At 41.5% G+C, this 22,010-nt stretch overlaps 1 protein-coding gene across 1 annotated transcript in view; it reads right to left on the bottom strand.

The window, feature by feature from the left end:
- The window catches only part of WDFY4 (WDFY family member 4), a 151,660-nt gene that overhangs the window by 8,022 nt on the left and 121,628 nt on the right, over nucleotides 1-22,010 (bottom strand). Inside the window, exons 53-59 of the mRNA XM_067300021.1 lie at nucleotides 17,118-17,271; nucleotides 15,519-15,610; nucleotides 9,626-9,838; nucleotides 8,931-9,078; nucleotides 7,901-8,058; nucleotides 5,932-6,090; nucleotides 1,777-1,956 (exon numbers count right to left, since the gene is read on the bottom strand). Of these exons, the coding sequence (XP_067156122.1) occupies nucleotides 1,777-1,956; nucleotides 5,932-6,090; nucleotides 7,901-8,058; nucleotides 8,931-9,078; nucleotides 9,626-9,838; nucleotides 15,519-15,610; nucleotides 17,118-17,271 (1,104 nt within the window). The remainder of the gene's footprint in view (nucleotides 1-1,776; nucleotides 1,957-5,931; nucleotides 6,091-7,900; nucleotides 8,059-8,930; nucleotides 9,079-9,625; nucleotides 9,839-15,518; nucleotides 15,611-17,117; nucleotides 17,272-22,010) is intronic.

Here is a 22,010-nt window from a genome sequence, read left to right as displayed (position 1 = left end):
GTTACAGCAAGCTTTTACAATCCCACTTAGCTTGTAAACTCTTTGGGATAGTATTTTTAATCTGTGTCTATGTGATACAAACCCCATGAGGTTGGGATCTATAAATGGAGCTTCTAGATGCTAAAGCAAATATAAAAACCAATAATCACATAGCAAAGAGCTGCATAAGACTCTTATTTCCCCAGAAAGTACATGGTTCAGAAATTCATTTCCTTCAAAAACTTTGCTTTAATCCAAAACAAAGTCCAAACATTCTGAATTTTCCGGGAAAACAAAACATGTTGCCAAAAATGTCATTGTGTGTCAATCAAAATATTTAACTAAGCACAATGGAACCATTTTGTTTCTATCTTAATGTTATAATGTATATATTAAACAAAAATACATTTCACTATGAAACTCTGAAACATCCTATTCTGCTAAGGTCAAAAACATTTTTTTCACCCACAACATATGGACCCTTCCTCTTTTTTTCCTTGAAAAGGAAAGTTTCAATCATACTTTCCCATGGATTTTTTTTTAAATGAACCTTTTAGTAGAATACTGTCCAATCACTTCAAGCATCTGCAATCCAGTAAAATGCAAGATTGCTCATGGATCAATCAACAGCCTGTTCTTGGCATAGACCATCTCATTTTTGGACAGTCCCAGAAGAAGAGCAACCAGCTGAACAGGCTACTGACAAAGGTGGGCTGGTGTGTAAAAAGGAGAGGACTCCATCCTCTTGGGCTCTGGTGCCCACACTCTGCGTCAGCCCTCTCATTCATTTCTGAATGCTTGGCACTGCCTCAGCTGACTTTCTAAAGGACCATTGGGGCAGTCTGCAAAGGCCTGCTGAAGTCATTGGCCATTTTACACTAACCAGGATCCCTGCAACTGCATGATGAGCTGGCACTGAACAGACCATTGAATTCCCACTCCCAGTTACTAGAGATCAGGCCATATGGTTGTAAAACTCCTGTACGAGACAGCTATTTTGGCACATACTAAGTACAGAACGTCTGCCTGGTTTCTTACTGCTATGAACTCAGTATTGCCTCTCTCAGCTCCAGTAGTGGATCCAGCCTCAAACTGTGCGAAAAGCTAGAATCCAGGTCTTGTGTATAAACAAGAGACAGAAGATACGAATGTATGAGCAACATTCTCAGGAGACAGAAGGTTGGGAAAATTCATAACCAGAGTGTTTACAGTTAAATCTAATACAGGGTATTTTCCTATCAATATGAATGCCATTACGGCCAGGACAGACCACAACAGATTTTTCATTTCCACTGTTGGTAAATGAAACCCCAAACACTGCTATTAAGAGCCCCCTCTCAGCTGAGATTAGAAGAGAAAGCAAAACAACAGCATTGACACTGCAAGGGTACAAGCAAGTTGCCAGCTGAGGTGGCAGACTGAGGTCTAACACATCTCAGCTGACATGGCTCTGCTGCATGAATGTCAGGAGAAGTTAATGGAAACAATAAGGTTATGGGTAAGCCAAATCCAGGAGCTACCAGAGCAATACTTCATGATTCTTAAATTAAATAAAGAGGTTTAATCCTGCTATCTACCTATCCGAAAATGCTTCTACTTAGCTACTCAGTCTAAGATGCTGCTTTTAGTGCTCCCCCTCTCATCATTAAGAACACTATTAGCAATCTCTGTAGAAAGAAAAAAAAAAATCAATGCATCAGCCTCTCAGGATGTTTTTATGTTGGGAAGAGCACCCATTAAATTATCATGAAATGTTCATGGATGCATCAGAAGAAAGATGATAAATGAAGATCTTACCATTGAATCATTGATGGCAACTGCAGAGAGACTTGCCCCATGGGCAGGAAGCTGGGTTATGTATGTCAGCTGGTTCAGGTCCCAAATGATGCATGTTTTGTCATCAGATCCACTCACAATGATGCTGTAGGTCACAGACGCAGCAAGGCAGGTCACTGTCTGAGTGTGCCCATACAAAGCCTGGCGGGGACAAATCAACCAGTAAATCACAATAGAGGGTGGCTGATTTTCTAGTGAACCACAGTTCTACTGCCATTTGCTTAGTAAGAACAAGCAACCTGGTCATTCTTTGGAAAACTGAAAAGATATGAAGGGAAATCCCAAAGTATCCTGTAGAAGAATTCATGTCCTCAAATCACAGTGGGGAAAAGCTGAGTCTCCAAGAGGTTAAATGACTTGTCCCATATTGCATAGTAACTCAGGTGGAACAGCTGAACTCTGGCCCTGGACGTACATTTCTGACTACTACAATGCTTTGTGATCTAAACACAGATATATATTCAGCATAGCTCAACATGAAATCATCTTTCATTTCAGTCCATGCAATTTTAAAACCAGTAAAATTCATGCTTGGAGACTATTTCTCAACATATAAAAAACATTTTGAAATAAAACTTATCATGATGCATTTCAGTGACTTTCCCAGACTCCTCCTTCTGTTCTTCTGAATAAATATTAGAATTTTTCCAATTTTAGTTAAAAAGAAAAACAGCATTTGGGGAGAATTTTTACTTTGAAGCCATATATGAATTCCCTTCTCTTTCATCATTATCCAGCACCCTTTTTTCTGTCTTATAGATTGCAGCGATGTAAGAAGTGCCTAGATAAATTCAGCCTTATTTATGCAGGTTTATTTTTAAAAAATTTAGTCAATTTAATATCACTGATAGAAACATATTCATGACAATTTTTTTATGCAACATTTTGAAGTGACAGCAGTATACATTTCTGCTGCATAGCCACCAATGACAGTACAGTCTGCAGGGCAACAGAGAAAAAGTCCTTCACAGTTTTCCTCAAAAGCTCTAAGGGGCTTGATTTTTAGCTGTCTTATTGTGAAAAATCAGACCCACCAGTTTTAATGTTGGTTTTAACAGCAAACACATAGTCCCTGCTGGCTTTCTCTACATGGCATAATTAGCACATCTTCAGGGTCTGTCTCAGTTCAGCATGGAGCAAGACAACCACACATCCCAGATGCTTTCTGCAAACACGTCTCATACCCTTCTCCAATGTGTGATTGTCAGACTGTGCTCTTGCTGGCTAACATGTGCTGCCACTTGCCAAGGTTATTAGGACAACAGCATTCAAATGTCAACCCATTGGCAAAGAAGCTGGATCGCAGCAGGCTATGCATTACTGAAGGTGACTTGCAAGTCTGAGGGATGATTTTCAGCTTGAAATTTAGTCCTTACAAAAGAACCATCAAATAAAATTCTGGCACAAGATGAACTTTCCAACAGCAGTTTTTAGAAGTCAGAAGTGCTCTCAAATGCACTCAAAAAGGGATGCTCAGCACTGGTTTTGGAGTGGCTGTGAAACAACTTTTTTGCACAGGGCTGGCCATAACCAAGTAATGCCTGTGCTCAAGAGCAGCACAAGACCTCTGCAAAAAGGCCTGGAAGAAGGCAGGTTCAAGGGCTCCAAATTTCCTCCTCTTCCTCCAAAGCATGAAACAAAATGCATCCACTGTGGCAGCATCCATACTGCACAGTCAAGCCAAGCTCTTACGCAAGGTTTAACCAAAACCCTCTCTCTCTCTTTTTCTTTTCTTTCTAAACTCAGAAAGCCATCCAGCCTGGCAGCAAAGTGCTTTAAGTACAGACTGAGTGTTGGCAGAGAGGGCTAGACCTGAGCTCAGTTATAGTCTCAGTTTCAATCCACCTGTGTCTCAATGCATATTCAGGCAAAAACACTTGAGTGCTGATAGCCTTGTAATGCCTTTTCATTATTCCTCTGCAAAGACTGACAGGTTCCTCAGCAGAAAAACTACAGCGTATCTGCACAAAGAATCGTGAAGCCTGCCTCCAGACTAAATTTGCAAACTTCAGAATAAAATCAGGACAAAAAAGGGTCCAGCTTCACCGCAGGAATGCTCAGACCATGAAAACTGAACCCAAGTTCTGACCATCCAATTTAACTGGCTGACATGGGCTCAGACATCCTCCCGATATGTCTGCACAGCAGGATACAGCATCCCTTGCCTGGATGCTTCTCCCAACTCGTTCAGTGTGTTATTTGGCTCCTGAATTCTGGGGGCTGGTTTGCCCACACCACTCTGCTCATGAACAGCGGGGGAACTGGCAAATTGCATGGATCAATATTGAGCCTATTACGCTCAATCCCCAGCGTTCACAAAACTGTGGAAGCAGCCCCTGCTAGAGAGAAAAAAGGGACTTTTTCTGCTGAAATATAGTTTCTGTACTCTACTGCATTCCAAACTAGAATGTCTCAGTCCCATGAGACAGCTGATAAGTGAATACCATCCACTTCATAGCACATCAGCTTTACTTAAGCAAAGCTCACTCTCTCAGGAAAGATGATACAATAGTTTTGTTCAGCAGAAAAAACAGCCAGTATGAAACAGTGAATTACAAGAAGGCAGCATGTAATTCTCTGGAAGACATTCAGAACCACAGTTCAAATTTACATCTATGCCAGACAATCATTAAAAAAAAAAAAAAAAAAAAAAAAAAAAAAAAAAGGCACCTCTGCTAGCAAAGAAAGAAGAAAATAACACAGCATGATCTCACACCACTTTGTGGACTTGGGTAATATCAGATTAATCACAGTGGAATACACCAGCAAAGCTGATGCTAGACAGTTAAAAAGAAAGGCATGATACTGTAGATAAAATAGAGCCTCTACAAACAGCTGCCTGAAATTCAGACTGACTCCCTGACCTGAATCATTTTGACGTTCATGAAGATTGCTGCTTAGACTTTTCTCTAGTGCTATTTCTTCCACTTCTGTGTCCATGTCCTGGTTGGGAATACTAAGCAGCAGGATTGAAAGGTCATCAATAAAGATTTTATCTCCTATTTCTTGCTGCTTCTGAAGCAGGAAGCATTATAAACTTCAAAAGAGAGGCTGCTCCAAAGTTTCCCTCCCAACTTCAACACCCAAGCAGTTCAGATAAATAAAGTTCTGGATACTTCTCTGGCCTCCCCATAAATATGGAAGTTTTCACATCATTAATGACAAATAAAACAGATTTTTGGCTCAGGGTAAGGAAAGCACTGAAATGTCTCCTGAATATCCCTCTGGAGCAAATGAACAGAACAAGCTTCTAACATTTGGAGACCTTCTTGCTGATCAATTCACCCTTTATAATTTTGCCTAAGAGTAGCATAACACTTTCTGTCTCTTGGTTTGTTAGGAAGGAGGAGTCACATGCTGCCTTACCTTTCAGACCTGGGACAGGAGTATTTCAACTTTAATTGTAAAGCTGAGAACTCACAATAGAACCAGACAAATCTTGCATGCAACTTCACTTTTGCAAATGAAACCACATTTATAAGGCTATACAATGACTATAGATGAACCTCAAATCAACAAACACTGAAGGACATTGAACAGTCTGGACATGAGCCATACCATTTCTATTGGGTCCACCTCTACACCTCATGGAGTAACAAATAAACCTTTTAGGTTCTGCATTCAGGTTGGGAGAAAAGTATCAAGAAGTCCAACCACCCGGCTGACCCTTCTCCATCAGCTAAGTACCAGTCTGGGAACCTAAGCAGAATGGCATTTTGCAGGGTGTTCTGAAGATCTTGCTCACTACTGTAGCAGCATAAAAAAACCTGGAGCCATCTCCAGTTGACACTGGGTTTTGAAAATAACCCAAAGCTTGGCTGCATTGCAAGTGGGGGTAACAGCCTTATCTTCAGTGATTGATCAAACGATCATGATAAACTATGGAAATGCTACCAGAGTGAGAAAAAGCAAGCAGAACACAAACTATAAGCCATAAGCATAAGGCATACTATCAGCTCCTGACCTGATAACAGGTTGTCACCAGTATGACTCCCATCTCTATCATCTTTTCCTGCCCTTTTGAATCATCTTAACATTACCTCTGCCATTCATCTGAGAGAAAGAAATCCTCTGGTTTTCATTAAGTTTCTATAGCAAAAAAGCCATAGTACTCACCTGTCTCAAGTTTAGACGTTTCACTTTGTCCTTGACCAAAGAAAGTTCCCAGACGCACACAACAGAGCTTGTTCCAGATGTGATTATGGTAGTTGCTGAAGGACATACAGCACAGAGGCACTTTCCCCAGTCTGCCATACACTCAAATGTAGTCATATTCTGTACAAGAAAGCAACTTGCAGTCAGATGCTCATCAGATGATACCATGCATTTATTTATACCAAATAGCAGATTTAGTTTTCAGAACTGCATCCCCATTTCTTCATGGCCAGGAAAGATAAGCTCATCTTATCCAGGCTTTTTATGCTCACAGCACAACCTCATCGGATGCACATACACACACTATGGTGGCATGCAGCTGGACCATCCTCCAGGGCCCAAAGAGGGAGGATGAGTTGAAGTCAGCATCTTAGATTATGTCTTAGGAGACCTGAGCTCTGACCCCTCTCCTGCTACAAACTTCCTGCCTAACTTCAGGCAAGTTCATGCTGCCATCATACAGTAACAGTATGCAAACATTCAATGTAAACTAAAAAGAAACAGCTCAGGGACTGACTGCACTTTACTGTGCATGAAGAAGTCTGTCTCAGGCTCAGCTGCCCTCCTCTCACTTGTATTGAAAAGCCAAAAGCCACAGCACTAAATTCCATTCTGTACAAATTGCTCTGTTAGCAGCATCCAGCCTGGCCTAAACCAACCTCCGGCTGATTACACATTGCTGCAATCACAGCACCAACATCCCGCCACTCACGTTCTGCATCAGCTCCCTACCACAAAATGGGGACAACAGTATGGCGTTAGGGATTGTGATGGGCCTGGATGCCACAGTGACAAAAACTATAAAACAGACAGAACAATCCGCTACCAACTTGCAATGACTGCAAAAATTTCTTTTAAGTTCAAGTCCAAAGTCCAGAGGCTACTACTGTTGGCACCAGAGGGGCTCAGGTCAGACTCTCGCTATTGTTTATAGTGACTGTATATTCACACAAGAGGCTCAGTGACACCCTGAGTTTTCCGTGTTATCTTATGGTACAATACCTTACGGTACTTAGATCTTTGGACCAAAAAAAAAAAAACCCATCTCTAGAAGCTCCTCTCCTCTTGGTCATCCAGAAGAGACAAAGCAAGTAATTTACAGCTGTGGCAGCATCTATAAACTGCTGAGTAATCATTTTAATCTATGATTTTGAAATCAATGGGGAAACTCTAAATGACTTTAAAGGGAGCAGAAGTATACTACATCTCATGGCTTTTTCAAATCCAGAGACTGTGGGTATGTCTGTAAAACACAATGATGAGGCATACATAGATACCCAAGCCTATTTCTTCATGAATGATGTGTTCTGCCATATCTGGTACCCAAGCTAACCCAGGTGTCTTTGCATGTCATAACACTGTGCCAAACACATCCAAAATCAGTATGTTTGTGGTAGAGAAAGAAACTGAATCTGCCAAGTGTCCTAACCAGCAGCATGGCAATATAGAATGTTGATTTCTTACAGCAAAGTAAAAAGAGAATTAACTTTCTAGAACAGGATACATTACTATGCTGAGTGAATGCACTGGGCTAAGCTTGGGAGCCAGAGGGGAATCGACAGATGGCCCTATCTTAACTCCAGTAGAAAGTTCTGCGCAATGAAATTTTTAATCAGGGGTCAGAAGACCTTGCACTGTCCTTATATCCTATGAAAGGAGGTTTCTCCTTCATTGTCACAGACAACACAGTCACTGAAGGAAAATCTGGGATCAGTTAGAGGGGAAATGCCACATTTTCAGGAGAGATGAATGATCTTTGCTCTGTTGGGATATCCAGCTTGATATTCCTCAAGAAGCCTGACTGTAAAAGTTCTGTACAGAATCCACTGAATATCAGGTCCCCCACAGCCTCTGAAGTTGGTGCCCAAACCAGCCAAAGAACCACAATGTACCAGCCATTTCTGGAACGCTTAGTCTTTTTCTTATTTACCTTCTCAGATCCATAGTTGCCAAAGCAGCAGGTGAAGTCTTCAAATCCCCAACAGAATGTTTTGTTCCAAAGAGGAGGAATCAAAACTTTGTTTTTCTCAACAGCCAGAACGCCTTTCTCGGTATGAACAATGTGCCCAATGGCTCCCTTGGGAGAATCTGATGAGAAAGAGAATATATTTCATTCTGTTGTTTCTACAGCACTAACAGCAACTTTCCCCCTTAGGTATCCTGTGCATGAGGCTGGCAAGACCCACACCTGGGCTCAGGACTGTGGCCAGGCCCACAGACAGAAGCCACCCTGCAAGTGAGATTCCAGATGGAATAGTGGGAACTCCTGTCTCCAATGGACCACATAAATCCATGCAGTGGGAGTGACCCAATCCAGAGAAAGGGATTTAACAGTGGTGTCATTAAGCTCCCTTTCATGGGCAGACTGCCTTACGCCCTGAATTGCAAAGCATGCAGGGCACGTCAACAACAGTCTCTCTGCAGGAGGGCTATGGGAGAAAGATGTGTGATACAAAGAACACCACCAGGGGATCAAAATGTAGACATACTGCGATTTTCCAGGTTTCTTCAGGTTAAGAAAAGTAGCAGACCATGAAAAAGATGGAAAGAGAAAACACTTGGAGATCAGGCAACAGGGGGAAAGAGAGACTATTTATTTTGCTGCTGAATATAAAGAAAGAACATGAAGGGAAAATGGGGAGCTTTATGTGTTAATTTGACATATTTAGAATTTAGAAGATTCAGCATCTTGTAAAAAAAAATTTCTGTTCTGAACTCTACACGAGAAGTTTCAAGATTTCTCATGCGTATTTTCGTGTTTTCAATACCATCTTACAATACACATACACAAATAACAATTGGCAGAAGGGATCTTGATGGTACCAACCCACATTACAATAAAGGTGTATGACTGTTTTTGTGCTCTTAAAAATCCAGATTTGGGACTCTGGTCAAAACAGATTTTGGTTAAAAAGTCTACACTTATTTGCTCAGAAAAGGAAGTACAGCCCTTGCAGCACCTTTGATTGCAACCGGTGAGAGCTTCAGGTTCTGCAGGCTGCTGAGGAATGGAGGAAGGATTCCACTTGAGTGAAGGGACAGCACAGCCTCTTTTCCCAGTGAACTTTTTCCCTGGGCATTCCTGGATGGATGTGGTTTAGTGAAGAGCTAGAACAAAGGCATGGCATTGAAAAATACATCTTAACCTGCCAGACTTTGCAGAAGAAACATCTATTTAAACACTTAATCAGAGACTCAGGACTGTCATACATGAAACTCTTAATTAAAATAAAATCATCTTACACATTTCACTACGTTCTTACTAAACTATTTCCCTTCTTCACAGAGATAGGAAGGTAATCCCAGTGATTCAGTGGAAAAGTATAGGTGAGACTTTAAACTGCCTTTATTTGACTGTACTTAGTCCCAGCCTGGTGGTTACTCAGGTGACTGTACTGAAGAAGCAGAACCCAGATCTGATACTGCTGCTGTTATGATATACAGCAAGAATAGCATGATTAGAGTATGGAGTCACGCACATGGGTATGGATGTACACTGATGTAGTATACAATCTGGAGGAGTCTATGGCCCAACTTTCAGTAGATTCAAATCAGAGAAACAGTCTCTCTTCTCTTGCTTTCCAGCTGAAACACTACCAGATCAGAATAAATTGTGCTCTCTGCTTTTTCTCCTAGACTCATGATAAAGTGGTACCTGCTTTGGTATCTGTCCAAAGTTGCTGATAAAACCCAAGATAGTGCTCTTAATCAGAGGATCTTTGATGTTGTTGAGGTCCATCTTGTCTCCGTAGAAGTAAGGGTGGTAGGTGTTAACTGCCTCCACTGCAGCTGAGCCATGTTGCTTGTGGCCAAAAATCAGATCTATCCAGCGATGGAGGTGGGCACTGACAAAGTCACTTTCCAGTGCCTGAAACCAAACCAAGTTAATTCAGTAGTGTGTGTCCATTACAGATGCATCATCACCCTCCATTCCCTGCTGAAGGCTTAAATTCTCTGCAGTGCTCTCAGTAAGTGAATCCTCATGCTTTCAACTCCTCCAGCATCATCATTCACAGCAAATCCTCACAAAATATGACCAAAGAGATTAAGGGTGGATCTCCACAGGAAAAGAAAGGACAGAGTGTAGCATGCCTGACTTATCAGACACCAGTAACAATATCCCCAGACACAACACAAGTCTCACAAGGTTCTAGTAAGCAGAATACAAACACTATCCAGATCCTGGCACATCCTCAGTTTTCCAATGCACATCGAAACTTGTGCTACCATGTCTTCAACAATACTGCTATTGACACAAGATGGGTTAAATGCGCAAAACATTTGCTAGCATTTGATACCACCACTTTGGTCTATAGACAAACCACAGGTGAATTAAGGTATTAGTCTATTTGTAGAAGTCTGTCTTAGTCATGGACCACACTAAGTGGCAGATTTCATTTGAGAAGACACATATAAGTATACACAGGAAAGACAGATGACTGGCAGAGAGGCTTTAAATTGGCTCTGAAGGGTATGGCAGGAGAAGGTATATGTTATGAACGGGCAAAGGATAGTGTACCGCTTGTAGTGAAATGGCTAGGGGTGCTGCAACTCAAGAAAAGCAGTGCATAATGGAGTCTTGCAATAGCAGTGTTGGGGTGTAACACAACAGCTGTACAACAGAAGCTTCAAGACTACTTGGGTTTGATCAACAAACATGTTTTACAACTCTCACAAGGCTCAGGCAGAGAGAGTTGAAGCACCCGATTTCCTCATCCTGAAAAAGCTCAGGGTCCCATCTGAACTTTTCTCCCAGGATGAAAAATGGCTAACTTTGCTTGAGTAGATCTGCTACCCACACTCACAGGCATGTGAATTAATGGAATCAGAACAAACAATTATTACTGGAGAAGACCAGAGGGAAATGCTAGAAGGGAATATACCTAGCCTAATGTGGGCTCCCTAGAACACAGCATAGTCAGAGCAGAAAACTAGGCTTGAAAGACAAGTATGTTCATGGGCAGTACATATAAGTTGAGTTGGACCTTTGCCCACCTCCAGGTTAGTCAGCCTTATCCATGAGGCTTCAGGAAGTGCTACTGCCCCAGCATCACCATCCACAAATCTTTGGGCATTCCCAAAGGGCCTTGCCCAATGATTCAATCAGCAGTGCTAAGCATTATTAAAAATACTTGTCTATCTCCAAATGATTTGATTCTGCAGTGCTCCCTGATGCTCAGTTAAAGGTCTCCCAGACAGAGCATCCCACCCAAAGCACAGTGGAAATAAACAAGCTAATGGGAACCAGAACAATGGCTCATTTCACAGAGCAGACACTTAGCCCAGTGCAGCGGGTTTAAATGACCCTGCCCACAGCTATAATGATCATAGGGCAGCTCAGAGAACAAGCATGGCACATAATCTGTCCCCTGCAAACAACAAGAAAACACTTATGACCAGACTCAGAACTCATCCTCATTAATAAAAGCTGTTAGTGCATGAATTACAAACTGTAAATTTTGCCTGGCACCACTTCCAGAGCAAAACAAAGCAACCAATGGACTGAGGTGCAATTGGGTAACCACTCAATATTTCACTGAACACTGTGACATTAGGAAGCCCAGCCACAGTGGGGAGAACTTGCGGCCAAAGGAGGGAGTAAGAAAATTACACAGATAAGATACCTAATTTATTAAACATGAAACAGAGAACTAATCACAGTTTTATTTCACAAACAATTCTTTCCTCTCAGATTCTTTAAAGCAATAGCCAGGCTTCATGACAGTGATTACCTGGATTTGTTTTAATTGTCCAGACTCTCTGTAAAGCCTCATAAAAAGGACCATGATACCAGTAACAAGTTCATCCAATGTTGCAGGTGATTTTAGAGGAGACAGAAACCCTCCTATTGCGTTTAAGATCTCTAAGTCTTCAGGGCTGGGATGAAACTTCCCTAGGTCAGCTGATCAACTTACTTTCCACAGCAAGATTTCTTGCACCCTCCTGTGTAACACATGGCACTAGCTACTGTTGGAGAGAGAATACTGGACTGAATGTACTTGAGGTCTGATTGGGTCTGGCTAATCACTAAGAACATGAGTCTAGAAACATGGTTTTCCATTTGTTTAACTGCTCCTATTTGAGATTTGAATTAATTTGTACAAGTCTTCCTGCTTTATCAGCTGTGCCTGTACTATCAAACAGTGCAGCTCAGTGGAAGCAGGTCTGCAGAACAAAACAGTGGTACAGAGGACCCAGTATCCACACTATGTGCACCTTGGGGGATTTTACGTCAGAATAGCTCTAGTCTGCTTCTACTGGCTAAAGTGCCTTAGGTGCACACCTGGAGTGCAGATTTTGGTTTAGTTTTGTCCAAGAAAGAAACAGAGTAGTTAAATAGAACAGTTCATACAAATTGAGATCATTCTCCAATGGGAGCAAAACCGTGCTCATCAGGGATGACTGGGAGATTCGTTTCAAAAGCGCACCCTGCTCCAAACTACAAGGCTAATGCAGATGTGCCATTTTATCTAAATGCATAGGGTGCACAACACTACAAACACTTTAAGCACGGCTCAGTCCTTTACTCCAAACAAGCCACAATATACAAGAAAGCATGTCTTCCTACACTTTTCTTTAACAAACATCACTGTAAAATTGCAACAGCTCTCAGCCACCCACAGATTTCTTTCTGCAGCACCTCAGTAAGGGGAGGATGGTGTTATCATCCCCATGTATGGGAAACTAGAAGAAAGAGACTAAGCACCTTGGAAGGTCACAGAGAGAGCCTGAGAAAAAGCAGAGAATGGAGCCAGACAGCCCCGAAACCTACATGCTTTCTTTGCAAGCACTAAGGAATGCCAGGGAATTGTTACATATTTGACCGCAGTGGTCAAAACCTACTTCCAGCGAGTAGCACTGAGTTGCTGCCCTGCAAGGGAGGCACTCCCTAGCTCAGCTCTTCATTTTAACATTGTACTTGCCAGCCAGCCTGCAGTGCAGGCAACACTTCAACAAGGATCTCCTCCATCCCCATAGATGTACTGTTACATGGTGACAGGCACTGACCAAGACTCAGGTCTCTCTTCCCTTCCAGCCCCATTCAGCGCAACTAGAGCTCCGAGCCTTTGAATCACTTCTTAAGAACCTCCAGAGGTGCCTGACTCAGTAATACCTCTTATTGTGCACACATAGGAACTTAGGCAGCCTGAACAATGTCTCTGCATTTCAGCTCTCTGTCTGGCAAAAAAATTGTCTCCTTTATTCACCCCCTTAGGCTCGTAGATTGCCAACAGGCAAGCGACAGTTTTTTTCTGCCTGTTAGCACTGACTGAAAATTGGAAATTACGTTCTGGGGAAAATTCAGATTTTGAATTGTGTTTTCTTTCCAAATCACTACAAAAAGCCCACCTCTCAAAATTTCTCATGCATTAACATTCAGAAAAATTAAATTTTAAGTTTGGAAAAATTACATCATTTTATTGATAATGAAAACTATACACTACACAGTATTAACTATAATAGCTGCATCACGAAAATAAAACATTTTAAATTCAGCCTGTAATCCAACATGAACGTTGTAACGAAAAGGTCACTCGGAAACGCTTTGATAACAAAGATAGAAAGTTGAAGTGATCTACTGAAAGATTTTCTTGATGCTACTGATACACTCCCATTTCAACCAGACTAATTTTCCAGAGAAAACTGCTCCATATGTTTTTTTTCCCCCACCAGATCTACTTACTGTGTGCTTGTCTGCCTAGTAACACAAGGCTGTGATCTAAGTTACACATCTAACTGAAACTGAAATACAAGTTAAAACAAAGACCAAGAAGATTGATGTAGCTTCTGAAAAGGGACTGATCAGTTACTGAATATGCTGTAAATTAAATGTACTGGCTTAGGTTACTAAATGGTGTGACAGCACACCACTGAGTCAAGTTACTAGGCATGGAGACACATGAGACTTACTAATAATAGCAAGTTGCTATTCTCCACACCGCATATCTCGGAATATCATTAATTCACAAGCTTTTGTGTATTGAGGCTACAGACCGGACTCTGAGAAAACTAGTGGTTGGTGACTATTTTCAATCATATTTTTAAAATGACTGAAAGGATTATTTTTAAAAAAGTATATACAAAAGTTATCCATTTCATTTTTAACTTAAAGCAGGTAAGAGTAGCAAGGTAGAAATTTAACTTCTTTTATACAGTATTTAGCACTTACTGTTCTGACACAGCCTTAAAATGAAGCGTTCAGGTCATGAGTTCACAATAGAGACTAAAGACTCGCAATGAAAACAAAAATGAAATACCCTCATTACGTGCTCAACAAAGAAACAAAGGCAAGAGGACTGCACAAAGAAAAGCACAGGCTCAGATCATGCCTGTGTTTACTCCCAGAAGTAACCTGAGCACATGTGAATGAACCCACCGAGTTCAACAGGCTCACTCTTACAATCAGTGTTATCCACAAGCCGAAGTGTATGGAGAATCAGAAACAGGCAGAGAGGTCATAATGAAGGTCAGAGACAGTATTTAGGAACCAGCAGTTGGAGAGAGCAACTGAGGAGAGGTTTATTTGCAGACACCGAAACAGAGAAGATAGCTGTAAACACAGGATTGAATGCAATCACCTACAGAAAGATTACAGAGAGTGAGACTTGAACCTCCAAAGGCAGGGCCCTACATGGCATAGTGGAGGTGAGCAGAAGAACCCACTGAGGAAGAAACTGAAGGTACAAGTGACAAACCAGGAGGATGCAATGCCTTGAAAATCATGGGCTATTTGCTTAGTCCCACCAATGCTAATATAGATAATCAACCCACAGCCCTGCACATGACAACAATCTCGCAAATACTGATTGACTTCCTCTGCCGTAAGACATTAGATGAAACAATGTTACTTTCAACAAGGGCACTGCAGTACAACCAATCTCCTTATTAGCTCTAACAAAAACAGAGATCTGCACCAAGATGATCAGCTGCAAAGTCTGCATTTAACCCAACAAACTTCATAGGGAGTTGCCTTTGCACCCATTACCAGGTAGTTTCATCTTTGCCAGGTGACTTCTTACAGAAGTAAGACCTTCTTATTATTAATAGACAGCACTAATTGTAGTAGACCCCTGGACCTTAAAGCTACTTGCTTTCAGATTGCCAAGGATGACTTCATGAAAGGCAGCAAATCACATTGGATTTTATCGCCCAAAACAACCTCCCCCCTAATTTTACTCCTGGCATGACTCAGAGATGGAGGTAGATAGTTTAAACGAACAGGCAGCTGGCTGGTGATAACATGGAACCATATACATGTAAACACTGTGTGCACCCATGTGTGTTACGTTCACATGCACTTACAGGCTGAGATATATCCATGCTGCAGAGCTAGATACAAATTTCACCCAATTTGGAAAGTTGGTCTTGATTTGGGATAAACTGTTCTGCAGACAGGTAGATATGCGAAGTTCAGAACTTGACATGAACTCTGCAAAGGCAGGATGCATTTGAATCTAACATTTTGGTTTGTGCCCCAGGCCTTAAGGATTTCATTTTCAGTGGGACCCAAGATCATCACTGTGTCACAAAACTTGATACTCACTGACCTGTCTATGCAGGTGAATGAATTGATGGGGATCCCCATCTGCCCAAGGGGGGAGCTGCACATCTCCCAGCACTGTTCCATCCTGCATGCAGCCTGCAGGAATTATAACAGGAAAATTAGAAAAAAGAATCACACACATTGCACATGAGAACAACTTATCCAAAACAGTGAAGTCAAAGGAAATTCAGGTGATTTCCACAGAGGCAATTTTAAGTTCTACATGGAATACAGTGTCATAAAATACTGCAGAAGCAATTTCTCCTGGGATTTCTGATCTATTAATAAATCACTGAAAGGATGTTCTAGCAACTGTCATTAATACAGCAAAGAAATATGCATGCCCTCAGCACAAACCATTTTAGCCCCAACTGCAAACTCAGACAAGACAAACCTGTTGGCACAACTTTCTTTTATACATGATCCCATGGGCTTAACTGCCAGATATTGCTGCTAAAGCAGCATCTCGGAAGTACAGTGCTCTCAAGTCCTTTGCAATTTGATTCATTTCTGAAGGTAAGCATATGTTTCTAAATCAGGGCACAGTGTAACAAGCCTGGACAAATTCAAATCTAAACTGAGGCTCAGGTCTGGACATCAGGTGTCCTTACAGCGTAGCAGTGAGATAACTGCTCCTGTCTTTGTCTATTAGAAAATCTTCCTGTATATTTGCTCTCTATCTGTGACTTTCTGATGACTCTTATTTCCTTCTGCTTGTTTCCATTCAGGTTGGTCTCTGGATCTTGATTTCAGCCAGGCTCTGCTACTTGGCCTCCTCTCAAGATAAAACTATCCTACATCTTTACTATCTTTTAACAATCTTTTAACAACATTTTCCTATTCTGCCCTTTCCTTAGTGTAGGTCTCAATTCACTGAGATTTTAAATACAAATGATTTATAGCAAGACCTCAACACCACTGGTTAAGCTGCCTTTGGTGTCACTGATTTAGGATGACTGTTTAGATATTTGTCCTCTACCTTAATCATTAACCCACCAGTGTCCATTGGAATACAAAGCTTTGTATTGCAAATGATGTGGGTTGCCTGTAAAGTGAAGTGCTGTCCACAGTCAGGGCTGGAACACTGTGCTGCCTATTTCTGAATACTGATTTGTCTAGGTTCTCTCTAACTGTCCATCAATAATGCAGAAAGGGTCTAGAGGCAGTGTACATTCAGAAGGATTTCGGATACTGCTTGAGGCCAGGGACTACAGATCAAGTGCATGAGAACACATGCAGAACTTTTCAAGGTGACAGTGAGGACAGATTTGGCAACTTTAACCACCAGAACAGCCAAATTTAAGACAACCTTTCATCAATATGCTTTTGTCTGATAAAATGTGCATTTCCTGTACACAGTAAATAACAGGAATTACAAGCCCTTCTGAGCCTGCAAACACACCGTTTATTGCATGCACCGTTTGGTTACCAGAAGCTTTTATTCTTGAAGCCTTCTGTTAATAGGAATTAACCTTACATCATTAAAGAGCCTCATCAGTCAGCACAGTCTGGGGACCAGTTCCCAACCTGAGATTTGGATCTTTTCTCTTGGCAGCATGCTGGGGAGGGGAAGGGGAGCACTCAAGTCCCTTCTAGCACTTACCAAGTTCAAAGTGATTGGCATTGGTTAGGAACTCTGGCAAGTAGAAGAATTCAGGGATGAGTTCCCTGACATCACTCATGTTGTCTCTTGACGCTGAGTCCCACGTGCTCTTGACACTGTGAAACATCCTGTCTGCAACATCAAAGCTCCCACCCTGTGACATGGAGACAGACAGTCAAGCAGGCTACAGTGTGAATATTCTCTTAAATACCCAGCAGATGCAGAGTCTTGCTAATTTTGTAATATTAACCTCACCACATGTTTGACTAGATGATTATCTCAAGATCTGACTCAGATCTATTTACTGTGACCCTGTATCAGGTGCTGTCTCAGTGCTGACTTGTAGATACTCAAGAAGAGAGTGCCATAAGGCCTGGAGACCTTGTCTAGCTTGTAATAACACAGAGGCAAGCAGAAACAATCCAGGGCAGCTTGGGAATATCAGAGTATCCAATTTTAATGCTTCTAGAGGTAAATTGTTCCTTTCATCCCGAAGTGCTTTGTAAGCAGAGGACACAGTCTTGGTGTATTTACTTCAGCTATGACTCAGACAAATAGTTGTGTACAATCTTATGTGCAATCCTCTGGAAAAAAAAAAAGCCTTTGGGAAAGTGGGATACCACTGAAATAACATTAATTGGATTCAGGCAAGCAGCTTGGGCCCAGTGAGCAGATGCCAGCCAGGACTATTCAATCCTCACGGGGAGGAAGGAAAACACAAAGAGGGAGAAAAAGGGAAGGATGTCTGAGCTCAAAGCTGAATTGGTATAGAAGCAAGGAGAAAAACTGCCTCAAGCACAGTCCTGAGAGCATTTAAACCTGTTTTAATTTCATGAGACTCAAGCACTAGCTAATAGTGACCTTCCTAGACTAGGACATTGTTCTGAATCAAAGCCTTAACTGGAAGAAGAAATAAAAAAATCACCAACTTAATGAAGAGTATACCTCAGATTGGAACCATATTTCCTATAGGATTTTCAGCAGGATCTCAGATACTATATGCATTTGTGAAAATCCCACATTCACATTTATATAGGGATATGCACATCAAGCACCAACACATTTACTTTAGCATTAAATTACTATAATAACAGAAATAACTAAATAGACGATCAGTTTTTGGAGATCTACTTCAGCCTGAACAAGCTGACTCAGAAGAAAACTGCCTTAATTGTGCAAAGTGACATAATCAAACTGTTTCTCAACATCTAGCTCAGGTACTGGCAGCAGTATTGCTGCCCAATGGCAGCATGCTCCCAGGCTAATGTATGTATTTCTCAGTGGTGTTAGTTAACTTGGATTATATGCCATGGGATACAACACTACAGCCCACTGCCAGGGCCCAAGAGAGATTGTCAGAGATAGTGCAATTATCTTTAAACAGTTCAGCAGTGCAGTATAAATATATGCATGGTTGCTCATCTTCAATCATGCAATCCTCAAAGTTGCTTCATTAGGTGAGAACAGGCCAGTGAGATGGCAGAACAGAGCCAGCAGAACCCAGGGGTGGTGCAAGAATGACTCTGTTAATGAATATGAGGTTCTCAGGTACTACAGAAAGGAAGGCCATACAGGTATGTGTGAAGATAGAAGGGCTTTATTTCTACTTTGATGTTTTCCTGCCCAGTTACACAAAATGCACAAGGCTTCTGGGCCTGTGAGCCCTATGCCCACCAGTAAATGACAATCAGAGTTCCTGTCACAGGCAAAACAGGAACACTGGAGCAACCAGCTGCTCCGATACAGCTGTTTTACACCAAGTCTGCTAGGTTAAACCTCACAACAGGCCCTTGAACTTTCTTATCAGAAGAGGCTGGAAAACAGCCTACACTGGTAGGAAGAGAAGTTGCTAGACAGAAATGAATGCATCATGCCTACTCCCTTGGCTAGTCAGACCACTCCTAAATGAAAAGCTGTGAGTTAGGCTTCATGCACTTGAGAGATGGGTAGATTTTATTTCATAAGAAAGCATCCTCCCCAGCTGGATTTAAGTGTGAGAGTTCAAAGACTACGGAAGACTAGAGGTGACCTGAGCATGTACAGAAAAAAAAGAAAGCTAAGTTTCAGATGACAAAAATCTTTGGGGATAGAATCTAATAAAGGATTAAATTCCCCAACTTCTACGTTCTTACACACAGTCTGCTTGCTGTGTGTTGGCACCTATGGGCAATAGTCCAAACAAGGACCCATTTGCAATCAGGTTCTGTTTGTGGCTGACCTCCTGGGAAAACCTGACAGCCTTTGGTTACTTTTCTTTCTGCCTTTGGACTGTTGCACATGCCAGGCTAGGAGAACACTGCTCTTCTGTACAATGACAGATGAAGCTTTGACTTTCAATCTATTAAATACAAAAATAACAGCTAAGCATCCTCACTCCACAAGAATGGTATCCCACTCCCAGGGATCAGGCGAACTCTGGGCAGTAGCTCCTACATTGGTTTCTGACTGCAAGCACCGCTCCCCATACGAAATCCAATACCTGCACACTTATGATGCAACTCCTTTGGATCTACAACCTCCACTATGCCCGAGAACTGCAGGTCAAGAAATAACTGACCTTTTGCCATATCTGTTGGTAGGGAGAAATTACACTCATAGATAAGGAAGCACAATGCAGAAGTCAATAAACCTTAGGTTCTGAAGCCTTAGTTCCCCGCCTGACTTTTAAGATAGACTCCCAATAAAATCCAGCACATCTTCCAGATGGAAAGACCCCACTGCATTTTTCTTCCAAGGTGAATTCTGACCAGGCTTTTGGTCCAGGGTACTTTCTACTATACTTGCTTGTGTTTTCTGTCCTTCTTCCCTATTCCACTGACAATTGTGGAGCCTTTCCACACCCACTGAAGGGACTATGAGTGAAAAAGTGGCTAAAATCACATGAGTAAGCCTAGCTGGAATTAATCTGATGCACAAGGTCATCTTGCTCTTGATCATTATTAGGCAGGGACCCTTGGAGTCAAATTCAAATTGAAATTAAAACAGAGTAGAAGAAGGACTATAAATAAATCAACAGTTAACAAGTATCTCATTGAAGCATATTAAAGGGCTTTGTATATTTAATCTGCACACAGCGTGCTGTGTCTGGTGGTGATTGATGCTTTTTCATCTTTTTTTGCAGCTTTCATGAGAGCTGATGGTAATCTCCTGAGAAACAATATGATTTGTAATAAAAAGATTACCTGTATTAAATAAAAATAATATATACATAGGAAATGCTGTTAGCGCGACAAATCTGGTTAAAGATATTACCACCACGAAAAAATGTGATTTTTTCCCTGGCTGTCTAATTCATTTTAGGGAAAAGTAATATCTTTAAAACTTAAGCCTGTATTATTTATAAAGGAAGCAATAACTGATTTTCCCATTTCCTATATTAATAAATTTATTTGCATATATTTATATCAGAATTAATGAGTTTTCTCTCTCTATGAATGTAAAAACTGCACTGAAAGGGAAAAGGAAAATTCAGAATTGCTTTATGCCTTTAGAATGTAAGTCAACATAAACTCTTACAGCTTTCAGTACAGGCCTTACTGCGATCAGGGATACTGGTAAAAATAAGCTTTTTAAAACTACAGTTCAGCAGGGTATATACAAAGCAACTAGTCACAGTGATCTCTGGAGAGAAGTTAGGTCTCCTCATGTTTATAAATCTAAGCATCACTGAGTCTTGATTGTGCTTTAAACCCAAAGAGCTCAAAGTGTTTCTCAGAGATGCTTATGAAGGTGCAAAGACTTACCCCCAGAGATGCTGAGAATTAATTACCTGCATTGGCAGACAGTGCTTAAATGACTGTTCTGGAGTCAGTGACAAAATAACGGATAAGAACCCTATTCTTGATAAGTACATCAGAGAGAGAAACACCAGGTAGGAAGAGCCTGCTTAGCTGAAATGCAACACTGGTGTAAGAACAAACAGGGATAAAATCTGAGGTAAACAAAAGCAGGTGTCACTAAGCATTGAGGGCATGAGGTCCTGGAATGCCTTTCCAATGGAGACTAAGTACAGAAACCTTTGCTGTTTTTAGGTGATGCTGAGACTAACTGCTGAAAGGAATTCTAGGAGATTACTGCCTAACGGCAGGTGGGGGAACTCACTGAAGCAGGGGGTACCATCCAATGTCTGTCCAACAAACCAATATTTCATCCATTCCAGTACAAAATGCAAAGTACATACAGACCTCCTTTCTCCAGAGTCAGATCTCAATGTACTTAAATGAAATGTGAAATAACAGCGTTCTGTAAACTTCTTATATGGTTCCCTTACCAGAGGCATTGCTTTCTCACTGCCTTCTTCCATGGCCGGGTGCAGATCAATTCTTTGACTCAAGGGGAAAAAGGATGGTATGCCAACATCAATTTTTTACAAGGCATGCACCCAAGTTGTTGCATTTCCTTTTCTTGCGCTTTCAGACCAGCAGTTTGGGGTTGTAACTGTGGCTTTTCCATTTTTTTAAGATGCTACAAATCTTTCACAGCTCCCATCTCAGCACCTTTCCAAAGTCTTAACTTTAGGAATACTCCTTTTCCAGCCTGCTCCTGACTGACCCTTTGGTTCTCAGGTCTGCTGTTTGCCTGACTGCATCTCCCAGAAAGCAATTCCTAAGCCACTGTAGGACCAGACACCTGGGGGACACAACAGCATGAGCTCAGCTGAACATGCAGCAACATAAGAGCAAAGGAATGAGAACAAAAAAAGCAGTCAATAGTTTTAGTCAGTCTACCTCCAGACAAAATTTTCAGTGCTTCAGGTCTCAGTAGCCTTTGAAGGTAACTATCCACTGAGAATCATCAGTTATCTACTAAACACCCATAAACACAGCCGCAAAGCAACCACTCAGACTGGGGACTTGTTACGCGTAAAGAGCGTGCCAGTGAGATGGAGCAGCC

Source organism: Apteryx mantelli, chromosome 7 (genome assembly GCF_036417845.1).
Source record: "Apteryx mantelli isolate bAptMan1 chromosome 7, bAptMan1.hap1, whole genome shotgun sequence".
In the NCBI taxonomy this organism is placed as follows: Eukaryota; Metazoa; Chordata; class Aves; order Apterygiformes; family Apterygidae; genus Apteryx; species Apteryx mantelli.
Note: the sequence above shows the minus strand (reverse complement) of the source record. Positions and strands in the feature narration are given on the sequence as shown.